This window comes from Terrapene carolina, unplaced genomic scaffold (assembly GCF_002925995.2).
Source record: "Terrapene carolina triunguis isolate 2854851 unplaced genomic scaffold, T_m_triunguis-2.0 Scaffold96, whole genome shotgun sequence".
Lineage (NCBI taxonomy): Eukaryota > Metazoa > Chordata > Testudines > Emydidae > Terrapene > Terrapene triunguis.
Genome location: NW_020664447.1, coordinates 40645108 through 40661593, shown reverse-complemented (window position 1 = coordinate 40661593; position 16486 = coordinate 40645108). Strand labels below are relative to the sequence as shown.

Genomic DNA, 16486 nt, shown 5'->3' with positions numbered 1-16486 from the left:
TTTCACACTGTAGAAAACCATCAGGTGACAAACTAGGCACTGGTATAATTTAGTAAGACAAAGGACAGCAACAGTGTCTTTCCCTTGATTCTGTCTATAAAGGAAAGGATAGCACAAAATGCAGACAGCATGCACAAGTAGTGTTCATTGGAAAGAAAGATCTGGATAAGCCCAAAGTGATCAGGATAGCATCACATGTGGTGAGTTTTGTGCTTTTAATCCACTCAATGAAATTCATAACCACAATAAATCCATTTCCAATAGTCCCCATGGAACATACAGTTCCTACCATGATCAAAGACCTGAAGAATGTTTGCTATTAAATTATCATCAGGGTCTTCGCCATCCTTGCAGATTTCTTGAAGCTCTTATCCAGAATATCAAATTCTCTTATGGCACAAGTATATCAATCAATAACTGGCTCAGAAATGCACAATTCTACCTTCCTGCTGCAGAAGCAGCAACACTGCTGGAAAAGTATTGTGATTTTTCTATGCATTGATCAGGGACGTCGTGCGCTCATATTCCTAGGGAGGCAAATCAAAGGGGGATTCTACTACTACTCTCTCCATTTTACAGACATATATTTGCATTTGTTCATTCAACGTTCCTGGACTACACACCTGGAAGGAATTTGTTTTAAGAATTTATTGTTTTAGACATTCTCAACTTTTATCAATATGTTCTAACTATAACGTTTAATTGCATAACAGAGTAGATTCCCCTGAGCGTCATACTCAGCTGGTTCTGTTATTATGCTCTGCTGCTTTCTTCTCTTTGGACATTCCCCTGGACTCCCATCTGTAACATTTTCATAACAGCCTGTTTGTATACACAGAAAGATATCACTACGTCAGTTTATGCTCAGTTCACATCTGGAGGTTATTTTCAACCACAAGAGCTAGAAAGGGATTTTTTAAAAATGAAAACAGGTCCTGGAGCACAGTTCTGGGGTAGGCACTGGATTCTGCAGCAAATTCTAGGGCCACAGAATAAGCAGAGCCCCATACTGGTTATTTCACAGCACCTGTAAGGCAAGCATCATGACCTATTTACAGAGAAGTAAACTGAGGCACAGAGATTAAGTGGCTTGCCCATGGTAACATGGCTAGGTAATGGTAGCGCTGGGACTCCTGAGTAATAGACTAGAGTACTCTGTAGCACAGAAGGAAGTAGTAATTCAGGGGTATATGATCTAAATGACTAGACCAAACTTCCTCCTCTAATTGTTTTTCCTCTCAGAAACAAAGTTTTACAAACCCCAAAGAATAGGTAGTTTAACGGTTTATTAATCAGCAAGTTTTATCACAACCACCTGAAAGTGATTACAAAGCATATTCAAATATATATATATAAATAAAACATATTACAGTATCTGTATGGAATTTATTGTGCATGTAACCAAAGTACAAACCTCAATGAATGTATGCCCTAGTTTCCTTACTTGTACAGACTGGAATATGCACCAAGAAATTGCTATTAAACATTTCCTTAAAAATGAGAGACAATACCTTTGGCATGAACTTTAAATATTTTACAATGGCACAAGGACAGGCGATTGTGTAAAACAGAAAATGCAAAGTGGCATGTTCTCAGTGCCCAGGAAATTACACGCACAAAACAGAAAATATGTCCTAAACTCTTTTGATTGAATTAAAATGACAAACTATCAAACTGTAGAAACAGCACATTGTTAGAAAAGCTATGCATTTTTAAGTGTAGGTAAGTTGATGAAAGTGAGGGACTAATAATATCACTCGCTTGAGACAGGCATATGAAGAGCAGGTTCTGTATAAGTTTCCATGCCTTACACCAAAGACACATGTTGTACACTAGGTGTGGACATATAAGGCCCTTCCAGGTGTGGGGCAGGCAGGCTCAACTAGGCAGGATCCAAGTGTGAAGGGGCTCAGTGTGGGGGGATCCAGGTGTGGGATTAAAGGGTTATGTGTGAGACAATCTGGGTGCAGGCAGCTCCGTTGGGGGGAGGAGGGGGTCTAGGTGTTGCGGGATCTGGATGCACAGAGGCTTGTTGGGGGGGGGGAGGGGCTTGGTTCCAGGTGCAATGGGACTCTGCAGGGGGGTTGGGGCTCAGTGGAGGGGTCTGGGTGCTGGGGGAGTCGGGCTTGGTGGGGTGGGGGTCTGCCATTCATTTAGGACTTGCAGCTAGTTGAGGATCAGTGGTATGGGTGTCTGGATGTGGGCGCTAAGGGTGGTGCAGGGGGTGGGGCTCATCAGGGTGGGGGTTTGAATGCAGGGAGCTCAGTGGGGGGTGTTCTGGGGTGCGGGGATGGGGGTCCGGAAGCAGGGAGTCTGGGTGCAAGGGAGCTCCAGATGCAGGGGTTGAGGTTCAGTGGGGTAGGGTTCAGATATGGATTGTTAGGAGGGTTCTGGGTGTATGGGGTGAGGCCTGGCAAACTCTTTCTAGTATAGACAAGACCCCAGTCCTGGGTCTTTCCTGAGCACAATAATAATAATAATAATAATAATAATAACGTCAAACTGAGTGGTGGTGGTGATGTTGTAATGTAGTTCCCAGCAACTAATCAGAAAACACATTTCATTTAGGACTTTTCAACATTTTTTACTTCATTGAAATGAAAAATTTTGACTTTCTTGAAATTATATGGTCAAAATAATTTTTTTAAATATTCTTTTCTGCAGGAAATTCTGAATTTGGAAGAAAAGCCAATTTCAGAATTGCAGCATTTGCCATGAAATGGAAAAACCAGATTTCACTCAGTTCTCTAGTAATGGCAAAGAACATTGAAGCTCAGGTTCCACGTTTCTTGCTGTCAAAATTCCCTCTCCTGTATCCTTCTTCCCCTCTTTCCACTCTTCCCCAACAGTGTCGTAATTCTTTTAAAAGAATGGCAAAGGATATGTGGGGCGGAAGAGCGGGGAGACGCTTTTGATGGCTTCACAAGTTGCTTGACTATAACAGTTAAAATGAGATGTTTTGACTTTATCTAAATGAAGCATTTTGATTGTTTCAAAATAAAATTTGGGCAAAATCAACATGTTTCATCTGAAAATTTGACCGGCTCTATTCATTACCAATGTTGAAAGTGCCATGAAGTGGTAGCCTACACACACAGGAGTGGAAAGAAGGTTGTGCCTCCACCTTTTCACTAACAAAACTAGAAAGATAAAATGAATGACAGCAAGTCACTGAGGGACAAATCCTGCTCTTCTCTTCAGCAGGTAGGGAAGGTCCCAAAGTAGTGGAACAATTATGGTTCCATTGTGTCAGAAGGACTCAAGATTTGGAGGCTACACATAGTGGTAATTCGCAGCCCAGGTACACTATGGACCCCTGTGTATCTGTATACAGAAAGGTCAGCAGTAAGGCAGGTGTAGGGCTGGAGGATCAGCAGATACCCAGATCCTATTTTCCTCCTACGCTGCAGTAGACTGCAGTAAAAGATTCTTCCCATTTTTCCCCAGTGAATCTCCCCAGCCAAAATACTCAGGGAAGGTGCTGGGATGTGCAGTTGCCCGACTGCAGATATCAAACAAATGTAACAGCTTTTAGTACAATTGCTTCTAAAATCTCAATTTCTATTAAACAAAAGAATATTATATGATAAAAATAAAGTGATTTTATAACCTGCAGCATAAATTACATAGAAGATCAGTGTCACTATTAAACATAACAAGGCTTTTGTACAGACCCAGGGCTAGATTCAGCCCTGACATAAATGGGCACAACCCCACTGAAGTTAATGGGACTGAATTTTGCCCTTAACTGGCTCGGGAGGGGTTGGGTGTGTGTGTGTGACTAAACTGTATTAAGGAAGGAAGAGTAATGAAAAACAGACTGAATGTTCAAGAATAATTAACTAGAGCAGGGAACCCTTGATACAAGGGCCTGAAAGTCTGGCTGGGTAAAGTAGTGTCACCCTTCTGTCACCATCTAAAATGGCTCCATTGATTTCACACAGAGCAGAATCTGGGTAACGCTCAGGTAGTTCCTTCTCAAAGCACAACTTCACATCTAGGATGGGAGAAGGCATTAGTTTAAGTTGCAAACAGTCTGGACCAGCAGATTTTAAGAAAGATATTCTTGTATCAGTTTCCCTTGCTCTTTGGTATCCTTCTTGCCTTAAAAGGAATGTACAATCTACAACTCTGTTCATGAAAAAACCCATGGACCAAATCCTGCAGTCCATACTCAGGCAAAACTCCCATTGACTTTGTGCTGGAAGGGACTTTACTACTGAAAACCCCATTAAACCTGGAAGTAGTGCAAATCATGTCATTAATAGAAAGCAACTCCATGACAGTATCAGAAGTGGCTGCCTCCCACATGCAGGGAACTGAGATAAATGGGAAAGGAAGAAGTGAAGCTCCTCTTCAGTAAGGGAAAAGTTTGTTTTCCATCTCACGTCCCCCAAACACTGGAGGAACCCTAAAAACATGCTGTCCTGCCACAGCTGAGCTGAAAGAGGAGAGAGCGAGCACTAAGTGCGCGGACAATGTGTGTAAGGGTATGATCAGCTCAAAGAGGAAACAACCAAGGAAAAGCAGACAGGAAAAGAAAAATAAACTGTATCCTTCAGGAGGATAAGTAAAGAGGAAGCTCTGCTAAGAAAGTAGGCTTCAGGCCACAAATAGGGTAGCTTTAAGGGGCCTAGAAATGCAAAGGGTCATTTATACAATAGCTTTGAGGAAATCAACAAGTTGCCTTGGTGACACAGAAGCAGCAGGGAATAAAACACAAGCTAAAAGGAACAGAAATCATTGCCCCCTTCAGGACAATGGAGTTATTTCCCCATACATGCTCCAGTAATCTTTAATTTTTCTGATAATTAGCATAGCCAACATGGACAGTTTTGAACAGCTTTTTGTTGTTTCAGAGTTCATCAACAAAATTGAGTAACATCAAGTATACGTTTCTCATGTACATCATGAGAGACAAAGCAGAGGGCACACTGGATTCATCAGGCCTAACACCAGGTCAGAAGAACATGTATAAAATAGAAAAGAAACAGAGGTAAATTTCAATTGGAAACCTGAGCAATCCTCACAAAAATATCAAAAGGAAACTGGAGAATTTTTTTTTTCAAAGCATTAAGAGTCAGCGGCAAAGAAAAGGTAAAAGGGAATCGTGAACAAAGCAGAATACCTGAGCATCTCCAACTGGAGACTTTGGGGACAGGTAAACGCAAAAACCTACTTGATGGAAGACGTGCCAAGACCCCTGAAAAATTGTAATTGTCTGAAAAACTGAATACCATAGAAGGGACTTATGCAACTTTACACAGACCTTCAAAGCAATTAGAAGCGATACAGAGAACCAGAGACACACGTAAGATATTCAGCCTTGGTAAAATGGTTACCGAGCTAATGGTGTACGACCGTGGCAATGCTGAGAAAATCTCCATTCCCTTCCGCCCCCCGTCTCCACAACCTTAGTGATGACTGAAGCTGGAGTAATGGATTCAATATTATATTTAACATATCAGCAAGCATATTTCAGAACTCCAGATCACACTCATTGGCTAGTGTTAATGTGAAAGCCTCAGAGAACATAGAACCTGAGGCAGATGAAAGCACAGTCAGCACATCGGCAGAATACAGATTGGACACTTCTGGTAGAGATTTCTGGTAACATACTATGCTTATATAAGAACTTACAAGCTCACTGGAGAGCTTTCATATTGTTGTTACTACAGTCAAGAAGAATGAACTTCCTTTCCAAACACCAATGCATTAGATGGACTCTAGGGCAAAGATGTACGAGAGCTTATGCACTGACAACAAATAACCTTATGGCTGAATTGATGCAGAAGTGGGTTTGTCTCCAGCCAAAAACCAATAGTAAGATTTCAATATCAACAAACATGTATCTAATTACTGTTGGAAGAGTTGCTTTGAATTAGGTACTCAGTTCTAATCACTGGGTATAACCACAAGCTAATTAAATAGTGTGTGTATGGATTTAACATCTTGGTTGTAAATTAACTTGAGACCCTGAAGTACTACTTTTCAGTTTTACACAGACATGCTAAGAGATTTGAGATGTTTGATTCGTTTAACAAAAAATACTAGCAGTATCAATCAAACAGTCAAGTGGATGCTACTGAAGAGATGGTGGATAGACAGTCCTCTCTCACTTATTACACTGAGTGAAGGTAATACAGCTAACAGTTGATTACAAAAAAGCATCTCATTCATTTGTGAATTAGATCAGTTCTTTGAATTATCTTAAGGGTTCTAAAACAACTTAATAAAGAACCTTCTAATGGAATACTTACAATTAGCACACACATATAAGAATGGATAAATATTTATTGGTATATATACCATAAGACCTTACTATAGCTATAAGCTAGAGTTATGCATAAAGATGGATTACAATTTTGCTTCCATTTGGTGAGTTTTTTATATTGTGTATGTCTTTAGTCTTCAAATTACATGTTAGCTGTAGTAAAGATGTGAACACATTGTTAAACTACAGCAAAGAATAACAATACTAAGCTACATCAAATGATTAAAAACAATCCAATGGAGAGTGTACTGTTGTGCAATACAAACTCATGGTGAAGTTTCAACCAAGGACCCATGTCTAAGATTTGGTCTGTCTGCCCAGGGATGTATGAATTCTGTAGAAGGCATATGGAAGAGCTACTAGATTGATCAAAAGTATTGAAAGATCTGAAATAAGTGGCTAAGTTGAAGAGCTTGAATTTATACAAACTTGAGAAAAAAAAAAAAAAAAAGCTATGTAGGGGAGGATCTTCTTAGAGCATTTACGTACTTAACACATGGACATTCCTGAAAATTATACATTTAAAACCAACTATACTCAGGAAATAGGGAACTGGTGAGGAGATAGAGGGAGGCTGTACAACACATCACTGGAAGGTCATATGCTGAGTGCTCAAAGTTAGCAATGAGCCATAAAGGCTTCTGAAAATTCTGCTATAAAGTCATTGCTATTCAGACATGAATAAATTAATCTCCTTAGTTACTCTCAGGAAATTCTCCCTCCTTCACCCAAGAGGTTAGTCAATCACTCTTTAGATTGGTCTGTCCCAGAAGGTAATTCCAGAATCCACCTGTAGCAGGGTGCTGGTGCAAAAGCACCTAATTAACCCCTGCCCAGTCAGCTCCAATCAGGGGAAACAGATTGGGGCTGATGGAAAAGGCCTGATGCAGACCTGAGGATTGGCAACACCTGCTGGCCTGACAAGCCAAGCGCTATAAAGGCTGGGAGGCAGCCAGAAAGCAGGGGGCAGCCAGGGAGAAGTCAGTCAGGGAGGGAACTGGAGGCCTCCTAGCTGAAGGCTGCCTCTATCTGTAAAGGAGGTGACTAATCCTGCAAGACTTGTGTATAGATAGACACTGGTGGTGGGAGAACCTTATCTAAATAAAGACATGGGTGTTTCACAACCCTGAAGCCTCTCTGAGCCTTATTGGGGGCAGCAAGCAGGCCCCAGGAAGAGGGGCAGGACATGGAACCCTGTTACACCACCTTACTTGGATTCAAGGGGAAAAAAGTGCTCAAAGTTACAGTACTTTTGATACCTATAGTATTTTATGCTATATATGGATTACAAGGTGATTCTCACTCACATGCACATAACTAAACTAACTGCCAAGTTTGGTGTCAGGAAGGAATTGTTGTTCTATTCCCCACTCCCCGTGCAAAAAGAAAAAGCATATTAAAATTAATGGGGATGGAGAATCACTTTCCTCTGGAGCACTGAGAACAGGGATGTTAGAATAAGTTGTGCGTAGCTCACATGATCAATTTTCTTTGATTGTACAATTGGGAAGGATGGTGAAGTGAAGTGTTGGTGCACTTCTTTCCTTTCCAAATGTTTCTTTAGTAAATTAACAATGCTTTAAGGGACCAATCCAGCTTTTGTGAAAGTCAGTTGAAAGACTCTCGTTAACTTCAGTGGAAGTTGGCTTGGCCCCTTAGTGGCCTACCTTCTGAAGATGATGCTACAGTAGGAGTGGAACATCTTTTCTACATTTGCCAGCTTCCCATTAAAGGAAAGAATTCAAAATTCTGCTGAAATAAAAGAAACTAAAAAGAATACTTGGACGTAAGAATATCCATATAATTGGTTGTAAACTTTGAGTGTAAATCCCAAGAGAATTTATCAAGCCAACTAAATATGCATACTGAATATCCTGAAAAGAAGTTTAATACAATACACCCTTCCCTCATGCTTCAAAACAAGGCCTCTGTTTCTGCTAAAACACGTGAATTCCCGTGCTTCCAAGAACCAGGACCAAACAGTGCTATAACTGGAAAAGTTCAGGAATTTACACTAAACAATGTGCAAAGCAGCTAAACAGAAATCTCGAAATTCCCATCCCCAACACAGTGGGGATCCAAATCTTTTTAGCTGATGGGTCAGTTGCACATTATTTTATGCACAAAGCAAAAGGAAGCATCTCTTCTGTTTACCACAATGCGCAGTTGACAGATATAAACAGTTTTAATAAATTGCAGATTTTAAAAAATAATCTCTGGTAAAAATTCTTATCTTTCTGCTCATGTCCAAAACATTCTTATAAAAAGTTCTACCCATGTCCCCCTTCCCTCCCACAAGTTAATATTATTAAAATCAACAGCAGAACATGAAGGCAAAGTCCTTTGTATTTCTGTCTTTTCTAAAGCTAGGGATGCTGACATTCACAAAGGCACCTAAAGTATCTTTATTAAACAAATGTATGCCTTCTAGAAACAGGTGGGTTTGAGCTTTAACATTTCCTTCCACTTGCTAAACCATCTGGGGAGCTTTGTATTTCCTAGGTATTCATGTTTAGTACATGATTGTAGGTGTGGTCTATGTCTTTTCTGCTTTTTGGTTGTAAATACAGTGAGACATGGACAGGGTGATTCTCAAAGAAAGCCTTGCTATCTTAGCAATGTAAGGTGTGGAAGTAGTTACAAAAGGCACTTGTGATAAACCCGTCTCAGTGAAGGTCAGCCAGAGCTATTACACAAGTAACCTCTGTACTATGCTGCTGGTTCCAGTAATTTGTTTGAAATCTGATATGTGATTTAAAGATTGCCTCTAAACCCAATTTCAAGCCTTGATGGTTCAACTCATCTGTAAAAAGATTCAGAAGGCTTTCAGTTCCCTCCATCCCTCACTTAATCTCCTCCCTGTGTTTTTCACTCTGACACCTGCAAAGGTTTCCTGTGTGATGGTGGCACCAGGTGAGGTGGTAGGATGCTGGGCAGTTCATACCCATCCAGTTTAATCTTGATGAGATGTTTTGCCAGTGCAAACTCCTCCTCGTCCAACATGCCGTCATTATCACAATCTGCAAGTTTCCAGATTTTCCCCAGGACGCTGTTCGGCAGTTTGGAGTTCACCATTTCCTTCTTTGCATTGACCCCAGAGATTTTGCCATTGATTGGTGACAGAGTATAGAAGATCTCATCATATACAGGTTTATCTTTGGCAATAACCCACTCCTCCTCATCAGCTCCTTCCCTGGCACCTTCCCCATATCCCTGGTCAAAGGGTCCGGTCGTGGTGCCATCAAAGGCTCCACCATGCACCATCGGTGTAGGCATGTTGCTTTCTTCCTGGCTCATCAGGCTCATCAGAGAGGCGATTTTATTGGCCAACATGTTATCCACAGCTTCAATCAGCTTTGGTTTCAGAGAATGAAATTTAGAGAAGTCATAGTTCTCCAGCTGTTCCTGTCAATAACAAAACACACATACCAATGATTAAACAAAACATTTGCCAAAAGTTTCATTTTTTTTTTTTTTTAAGAGCAAATTCTGTTGAAGGAACTCCTTCAAATGAGATTTCTGTCTGCAGAGGTCTCATTTGAAACAATTCCCAGTGCAGAAACTCAAAACTAAACCCACTTGAAAAAGAAACAAAAGTTTGCGTTTTATATGTATACCCTCATACACTGATCAGCCTTAAATTCGAAAGTCTAAGCATAATTTTCCAATGAGTCAGTTATTATATCCTTCCCTAATAAAATACATTTACATTTTTCTCAAGAAACAAATATTTTACAGAAAACTGTCAGTTTATATATATGTTAACTGACAAAGTTTTCCATTTAATAGTATTCTTTGTAAGAAAATATTTAGATATGAATATCAATAAGGAATTACATCACAGGAAGAGCGTGAGGTTCACCAGTAAGGCCCCAACCTTGCAAACACTTACGAATCCACTGAAAGTTAAAAACACGAGTCAAAATATTTGCAGCATCAAGACTCAATTTTGTAACAAACCCTTTTTGTCAGTGGCCTATGGGAATGAAGGGGAAGCATAACTTGGGAGTACAAATTCACTGTGCATAACAAATTTTATTTAGCCCCATGTCTCTCAAGAGTAACAAAGATGTTCTGTAGCACTTTTTCCAGTTATAAGGGGAACCTCCCTCTAGCTAGAGTTAATTCCCCCCCGACCCAACTTCTACAACTCAAATAACTGATTTCATTTACAATTTCACAATCTTTTTTTAATCAGGCAAGTTAAGGACTAAATGTCATACTTAAGTTCACTGAACTTCCCTGTTTTTTGTCATACCTTTAATGTTAAAACAGGTTTTAGGTAATGTACTATATACTTATTGGACACTACCATGTACAATAAAGCAAACTCCTTATTCCCATGCCAGCAATACTAATGTTTTAATACGGTCCTACCTGGACCTTCCTACTCAGCTATAACTCCCACTGATTTCACTGGGAGTCCTGCCCAAGTAAGGTGTGCGAGATCAGGCCCTTGTTGATGTACTTTTACGGCGGAGATAAAGCTATTAAAATATTTCAGGCTGCTATGAAATGTTGCTATCTAATTAGCTGTCATTTCAAATGCTTCGCACAAACACCCAAGTGAAAATGAAAATGGCAAAGAGCAAAGATTCCTGAGGGCATGTGGCAACAAGGCCAGCCAGGAACAGCTTGTCCTCACTGATGAGATAACTGGCGCTGTGGATGAGAGGAAAGCAGTGGACGTGTTATTCCTTGACTTTAGAAAAGCTTTTGATACAGTCTCCCACAGTATTCTTGCCAGCAAGCTAAAGAAGCTGGATGAATGGACTGTAAGGTGGATAGAAAGCTGGCTAGATTGTCGGGCTCAAAGGGTAGCGATCAATGGCTCCATGTCTAGTTGGCAGCCGTAATCAAGCGGAGTGTCCCAAGGGTTGGTCCTGGGGCCGGTTTTGTTCAATATCTTCATTAATGATCTGGAGGATGGCGTGGACTGCACCCTCAGCAAGTCTGCAGATGACACTAAACTGAGAGGAGTGGTAGATATGCTGGAGGGTAGGGACAGGATACAGAGGGACCTAGACAAATTAGAGGATTGGGCTAAAAGAAATCTGATGAGGTTCAACAAGGACAAGTGCAGACTCCTGCACTTAGGAAGGAAGAATCCCATGCACTGCTACAGACTAGGGACTGAGTGACTAGGCAGCAGTTCTGCAGAAAAGGACCTAGGAGTTACGGTGGACAAGAATCTGGATATGAGTCAACAGTGTGCCCTTGTTGCCAAGAAGGCTAATGGCATTTTGGGCTGTATAAGTAGGAGCATTGTCAGCAGATCGAGGGACATGATCATTCCCCTCTATTCGACGTTGGTGAAGCCTCATCTGGAGTACTTTGTCCAGTTTTGGGCCCCACACTACAAGAAGGATGTGGAAAAACTGGAAAGAGTCCAGCGGAGAGCAACAAAAATCATTAGGGGTCTGGAACACATGACTTATGAGGAGAGGCTGAGGGAACTGAGATTGTTTAGTCTGCAGAAGAGAAGGATGAGGGGGGATTTGATAGCTGCTTTCAACTACCTGAAAGGGGGTTCCAAAGAGGATGGATCTAGACTGTTCTCAGTGGTAGCAGATGACAGAACAAGGAGTAATGGTCTCAAGTTGCAGTGGGGGAGGTTTAGGTTGGATATTAGGAAAAACTTTTTCACTAAGAGGGTGGTGAAGCACTGGAATGGGTTACCTAGGGAGGTGGTGGAATCTCCTTCCTTAGGAGGTTTTTAAGGTCAGGCTTGACAAAGCCCTGGCTGGGATGATTTAGTTGGGATTAGGTCCTGCTTTGAGCAGGGGGTTGGACTAGATGACCTCCTGATGTCCCTACCAACCCTGATATTCTATGAGTCTATGATCTAGTGACAAGTGTCACGTCAAAGTCTCAGTTCCCTAAAAGGAATAGCCCATGGGTATTACTGGTAGTGAAGGTGACATCTAGTTTGCCAACCTCTGGTTTTTAGCAGGGCAAGATAGGAAGACTCAGCAGAGAAATATAAGGAAATACACATAGGCAACTTTTATGATCCCAACTGTCTAACCTATATATAATAAAGGTTATATTTAGCTCCAGAAATGGTTACATTATATTTTTATTTCTACAGCTATTTCAACAATAGACTTGGTCTTGTTCATCAGAACAGAGAAAGTGGTCAAGATTTTATGTAAGGATAATTGTCACTAACACAACAAGGCAGTACCATGCACTCACACATTATGATTGCATTTGTTCTGTCACAATAAGCATATCCAACAAGTGATAGCATTTAGGAGCAGAGTTTCTTGCACAGTAAAGCTGAATTTAAAATGTCAACTTAGTAATCAAATTTTGCTAATAAACACAATACATGAATAAGAGAAATCCTACATAAAATGTGTTAGTACTTTGAGTAATGGCAGCGTAGATACCCCACTCCTGGATGTGCATATGTTCTATGCCAGGGGTGGGCAAACTTTTTGGCCTGAGGGCCACATCTGGATGGGGAAATTGCATGCAGGGCCATGAATGTAGGGCTGGGGCAGGGGGGTTGGAGTATGGGAGGGAGTGCGGTGTGCAGGAAGGGGCTGAGGGCAAGGGGTTGGGGCAGAGGAGGGGTGCAGGGTGTACGAGGGGGCTCAGGGAAGGGGGTTCAGGTGCAGGAGGGGTTCAAGGTGCAGCAGGGGGCTCAGTGCAGTGGGTTGGGGTGCAGGAGGAGTGCGACAGTGGGCTCAAGACAGGGGGTTAGGGGGCTTAGGGCAGAGGGTTGGGGTGTGGGGTGCAGGAGGGATTTGGGGTGCGGGCTCCGGCCCAGCGTCGCTTACCTGGAGTGGCTCCGGGGTGGCAGCGGCGCGCACCGGGCCCAGGTCAGGCTCCCTGCCTGCCTTCCCTGTCCCCGGCCCACTCTGCTCCGGGAAGCGGCCAGCACCACGTCCCTGCAGCTGAACATGCTGCCCTTGCCTGTGGGTACTTCCCCCGAAGCTCCCATTGGCTGCGGTTTCCCGTTCCTGGCCAATGGGAGCTTCGGGGGAGGTACCCACAGGCAAGAGCAGCGCGCGGAGCCCTTCCCCACCAGGGGCTGCAGGGATGTGGTGCTGGCCGCTTCCCGGAGCGGAGCGGGGCCCGCGGCGCCACGTGGTGGCAATCCCGCGGGCCGGATCCAAAGCCCTGAGGGGCCAGATCCGGCCTGCAGGCCATAGTTTGTCCACCCCTGTTCTATGCACTGCAATCAGAACCTTCTAAAAAGCTGTAAGTAGCCTAAGTCATGGTACTGAAAGTTCAGATCCAAGGTACTATAACCAGCTGTAGCCCTTAATAACTTTATTTCCTTCAAGTTGCTGAAGTAATGGGGTCAGAAATCTGTGCCTCCTGTTTGTCATGGTATCAGCTGAAGCTATTCATGTAGTTTCTCATAAATATTCATGCAAACAGATTTGTTATCTATTATTGTTAATTTAAAAATAGTGATTAACAGTTTAGATTTAGGTCCATGTCTTTACAGTCTCTTAGGCCTGGTCTACACTAGGCGTTTATGTCGAATTTAGCGCCGTTACATCAAATAAACCCTGCACCCGTCTACACCACGATGCTATTTAGTTCGATATAGAGGTCTCTTAAATTCGACTTCTGTACTCCTCCCCAACGAGGGGAGTAGCGCTATATTCGACATGGCCATATCGAATTAGGCTAGGTGCGGATGGAAATCGACGCTAATAGCTCCGGGAGCTATCCCACAGTGCACCACTCTGTTGACGCTCTGGACAGCAGTCCGAGCTCGGATGCTGTGACCAGCCACATAGGAAAAGCCCCGGGAAAATTTGAATTCCTTTTCCTGTCTGGGCAGTTTGAATCTCATTTCCTGTTTGGACATCGTGGCGAGCTCAGCAGCACTGGCAACGATGCAGAGCTCTCCAGCAGAGATGGCCGTGCAATCTCAGACTAGAAAGAGGGCCCCAGCATGGACTGATCGGGAAGTCTTGGATCTCATCGCTGTGTGGGGTGATGAGTCCGTGCTTTCCGAGCTGCGCTCCAAAAGATGGAATGCAAAGATCTACGAGAAGATCTCTAAAGCCATGGCAGAGAGAGGATACAGCCAGGATGCAACGCAGTGCTGCGTGAAAATCAAGGAGCTGAGACAAGGCTACCAGAAGACCAAAGAGGCAAACGGATGCTCCGGAGCCCAGCCCCAGACATCCCGTTTCTACGAGGCACTGCATTCCATCCTAGGTGCGGCCGCCACCACTACCCCACCAGTGACCGTGGCCTCTGAGGATGGGATATTGTCCACGGCTGGTTCCTCGGACATGTTAGCGGATGGGGAAGATGAGGAAGGAGATGAGGAGGACGAGGCAGTCGACAGCGCTTGCAACGCTGATTTCCCCGACAGCCAGGATCTCTTCATCACCCTCACAGAGATTCCCTACCAACCGTCCCCAGCTGTTAACCCGGACACAGAATCAGGGGAAGGATCAGCCAGTAAGTGTTTTAAACCTCTAAACATTTATTTTTAACAGAACAGGAATTTTAACAATACCAACAATGGGTTTCTCATGATTAGTTTGCCCTAGGTGCTTAACGTTTCAGTCCCTGGCAGTGCAACTATTAAAAACAAATCTAACAATGTCCGGTTTTGCATGATTGTTCTGCCCAAGCCGCTCTACTGTTTAGTCCCTGCCAGTGCAGCTACAGTAAAATGCGGTCTACATGTCCGGGGATAGAGCAGAAATCCTCCTGGGACATCTCGACGAAGCTCTCCTGGAGGTAATTGGAAAGCCTTTGCATCACGTTCCTGGGGAGAGCGGCCTTATTGGGTCCTCCGTGGTATGAAACGTTTCCGCGCCAGGAGACCATCAGGTACTCCGGGATCATTGCCCTGCAGAGCATGGCGGCATACGGCCCTGGTCTTTGCAGGCTTTCCCGAAGCATTCTTTCTTTATCTCTGTCTGAGATCCTCATCAGGGTGATGTCGCTCATGGTGACCTGCTTTGAATTAGGTAGGGGAATGTTAGTATTGGGACTGCTTGCCCGTTCCTTTACAGAACTGTAACCGCCGGTTTACAGCCACGCGGTGGAGGCGGGAGAGGGGCGGCATACAGGGATCTTTCCCTGGGACAGCCGCGAGGGGGTGGGACGGGGGCAGAGTTGATGCTTGCCGGATTGCTGGCAGCAGGGACTAGCATTGCTTTCCATGTGAAAGGAGGCCAGTGCTACTATCAAAGTTTTAAGCAGCCACAAGTCTACAGCTTACCATGTCTGCCTGCTACACAAATTCCGGTGTCCTGCCCCGCTTCTCAAATCGGCAGTGCAAGACCCCAGGCACTGAATGCGAGGGCCGAAAATTCGACCTTGTCCTGAGTGCGCATGTGATAGGTACAGTGCATGGTCTTGTTCACAGAGAAAGACTATGTTCTTTGTTCACAACGAAATTTATCTTTCTGAGGAATTCACTCCCTTTTTCCCATTCCCACAGCCACATCTGCGACTGTCTCCCAACACAGCCTGGCATCACACTCCCAGAGGCTAGCGCAGATTAGGCGGAGGAAGAAGAGGACGCGGGAGGACATGTTCTCGGAACTAATGGGCTGCTCCCGAGACCAGGCAGCACAGCAGACCCAGTGGAGGGAGAACTTGTCCCAAATGCACCGGACACACATGGAACGTGAGGAGAGGTGGCGGCAGGAAGACCAGCAGGCGACTCAAACGCTGCTTGGACTAATGAGGGAGCAAACGGACACGCTCCGGCGCCTTGTGGATGTTCTGCAGGAACGGAGGCAGGAGGACAGAGCCCCGCTGCAGTCTATCAGTAACCGCCCTCCCCCGCCACCAAGTCCCATACCCCCCTCACCCAAAGTCCAAAGAAGGAGGGGCGGCAGAGTCTGTGAAAACTCTCACTCCACCCCTGCAGACTGCTCTACTACTAGAAGGCTCTCATTCCCCAAAATTTGACAAGTCCTTTCCTTCCCGCCTCACACAAGCCCCCGTCCAAGTTTCACCCCCCCAGTTTCATGTGTAGTTGCTAATAAAATGTACGTTTCTGTTAATTACTGTTTCTATCATGTTCTTTTGGAGGAGAGTCTGTCTGAAGGGGGGGAAGGGGGTTGGTAATTGGACAGGACAGTCACCTTTAGCAGGGTACACAGGCGGGGGCAGGTCCAGCAGCAGGGCACATACACAGTGCAGTGACTAGTTACCCTGGTCAGTTTGGGAGGTGGTTTTCATGTTTTGTGTGTGTGTGTGTGGGGGGGGGGG

At 43.9% G+C, this 16486-nt stretch overlaps 1 protein-coding gene across 1 annotated transcript in view; it reads right to left on the bottom strand.

The window, feature by feature from the left end:
• Nucleotides 1–7231: 7231 nt before the first annotated feature.
• Nucleotides 7232–16486, bottom strand: part of EHD4 (EH domain containing 4) — a 66833-nt gene continuing 57578 nt past the window's right edge. Inside the window, exon 6 of the mRNA XM_026651465.2 lies at nt 7232–9679. Within this exon, the coding sequence (XP_026507250.1) occupies nt 9143–9679 (537 nt within the window). The 3' untranslated portion in view covers nt 7232–9142. The remainder of the gene's footprint in view (nt 9680–16486) is intronic.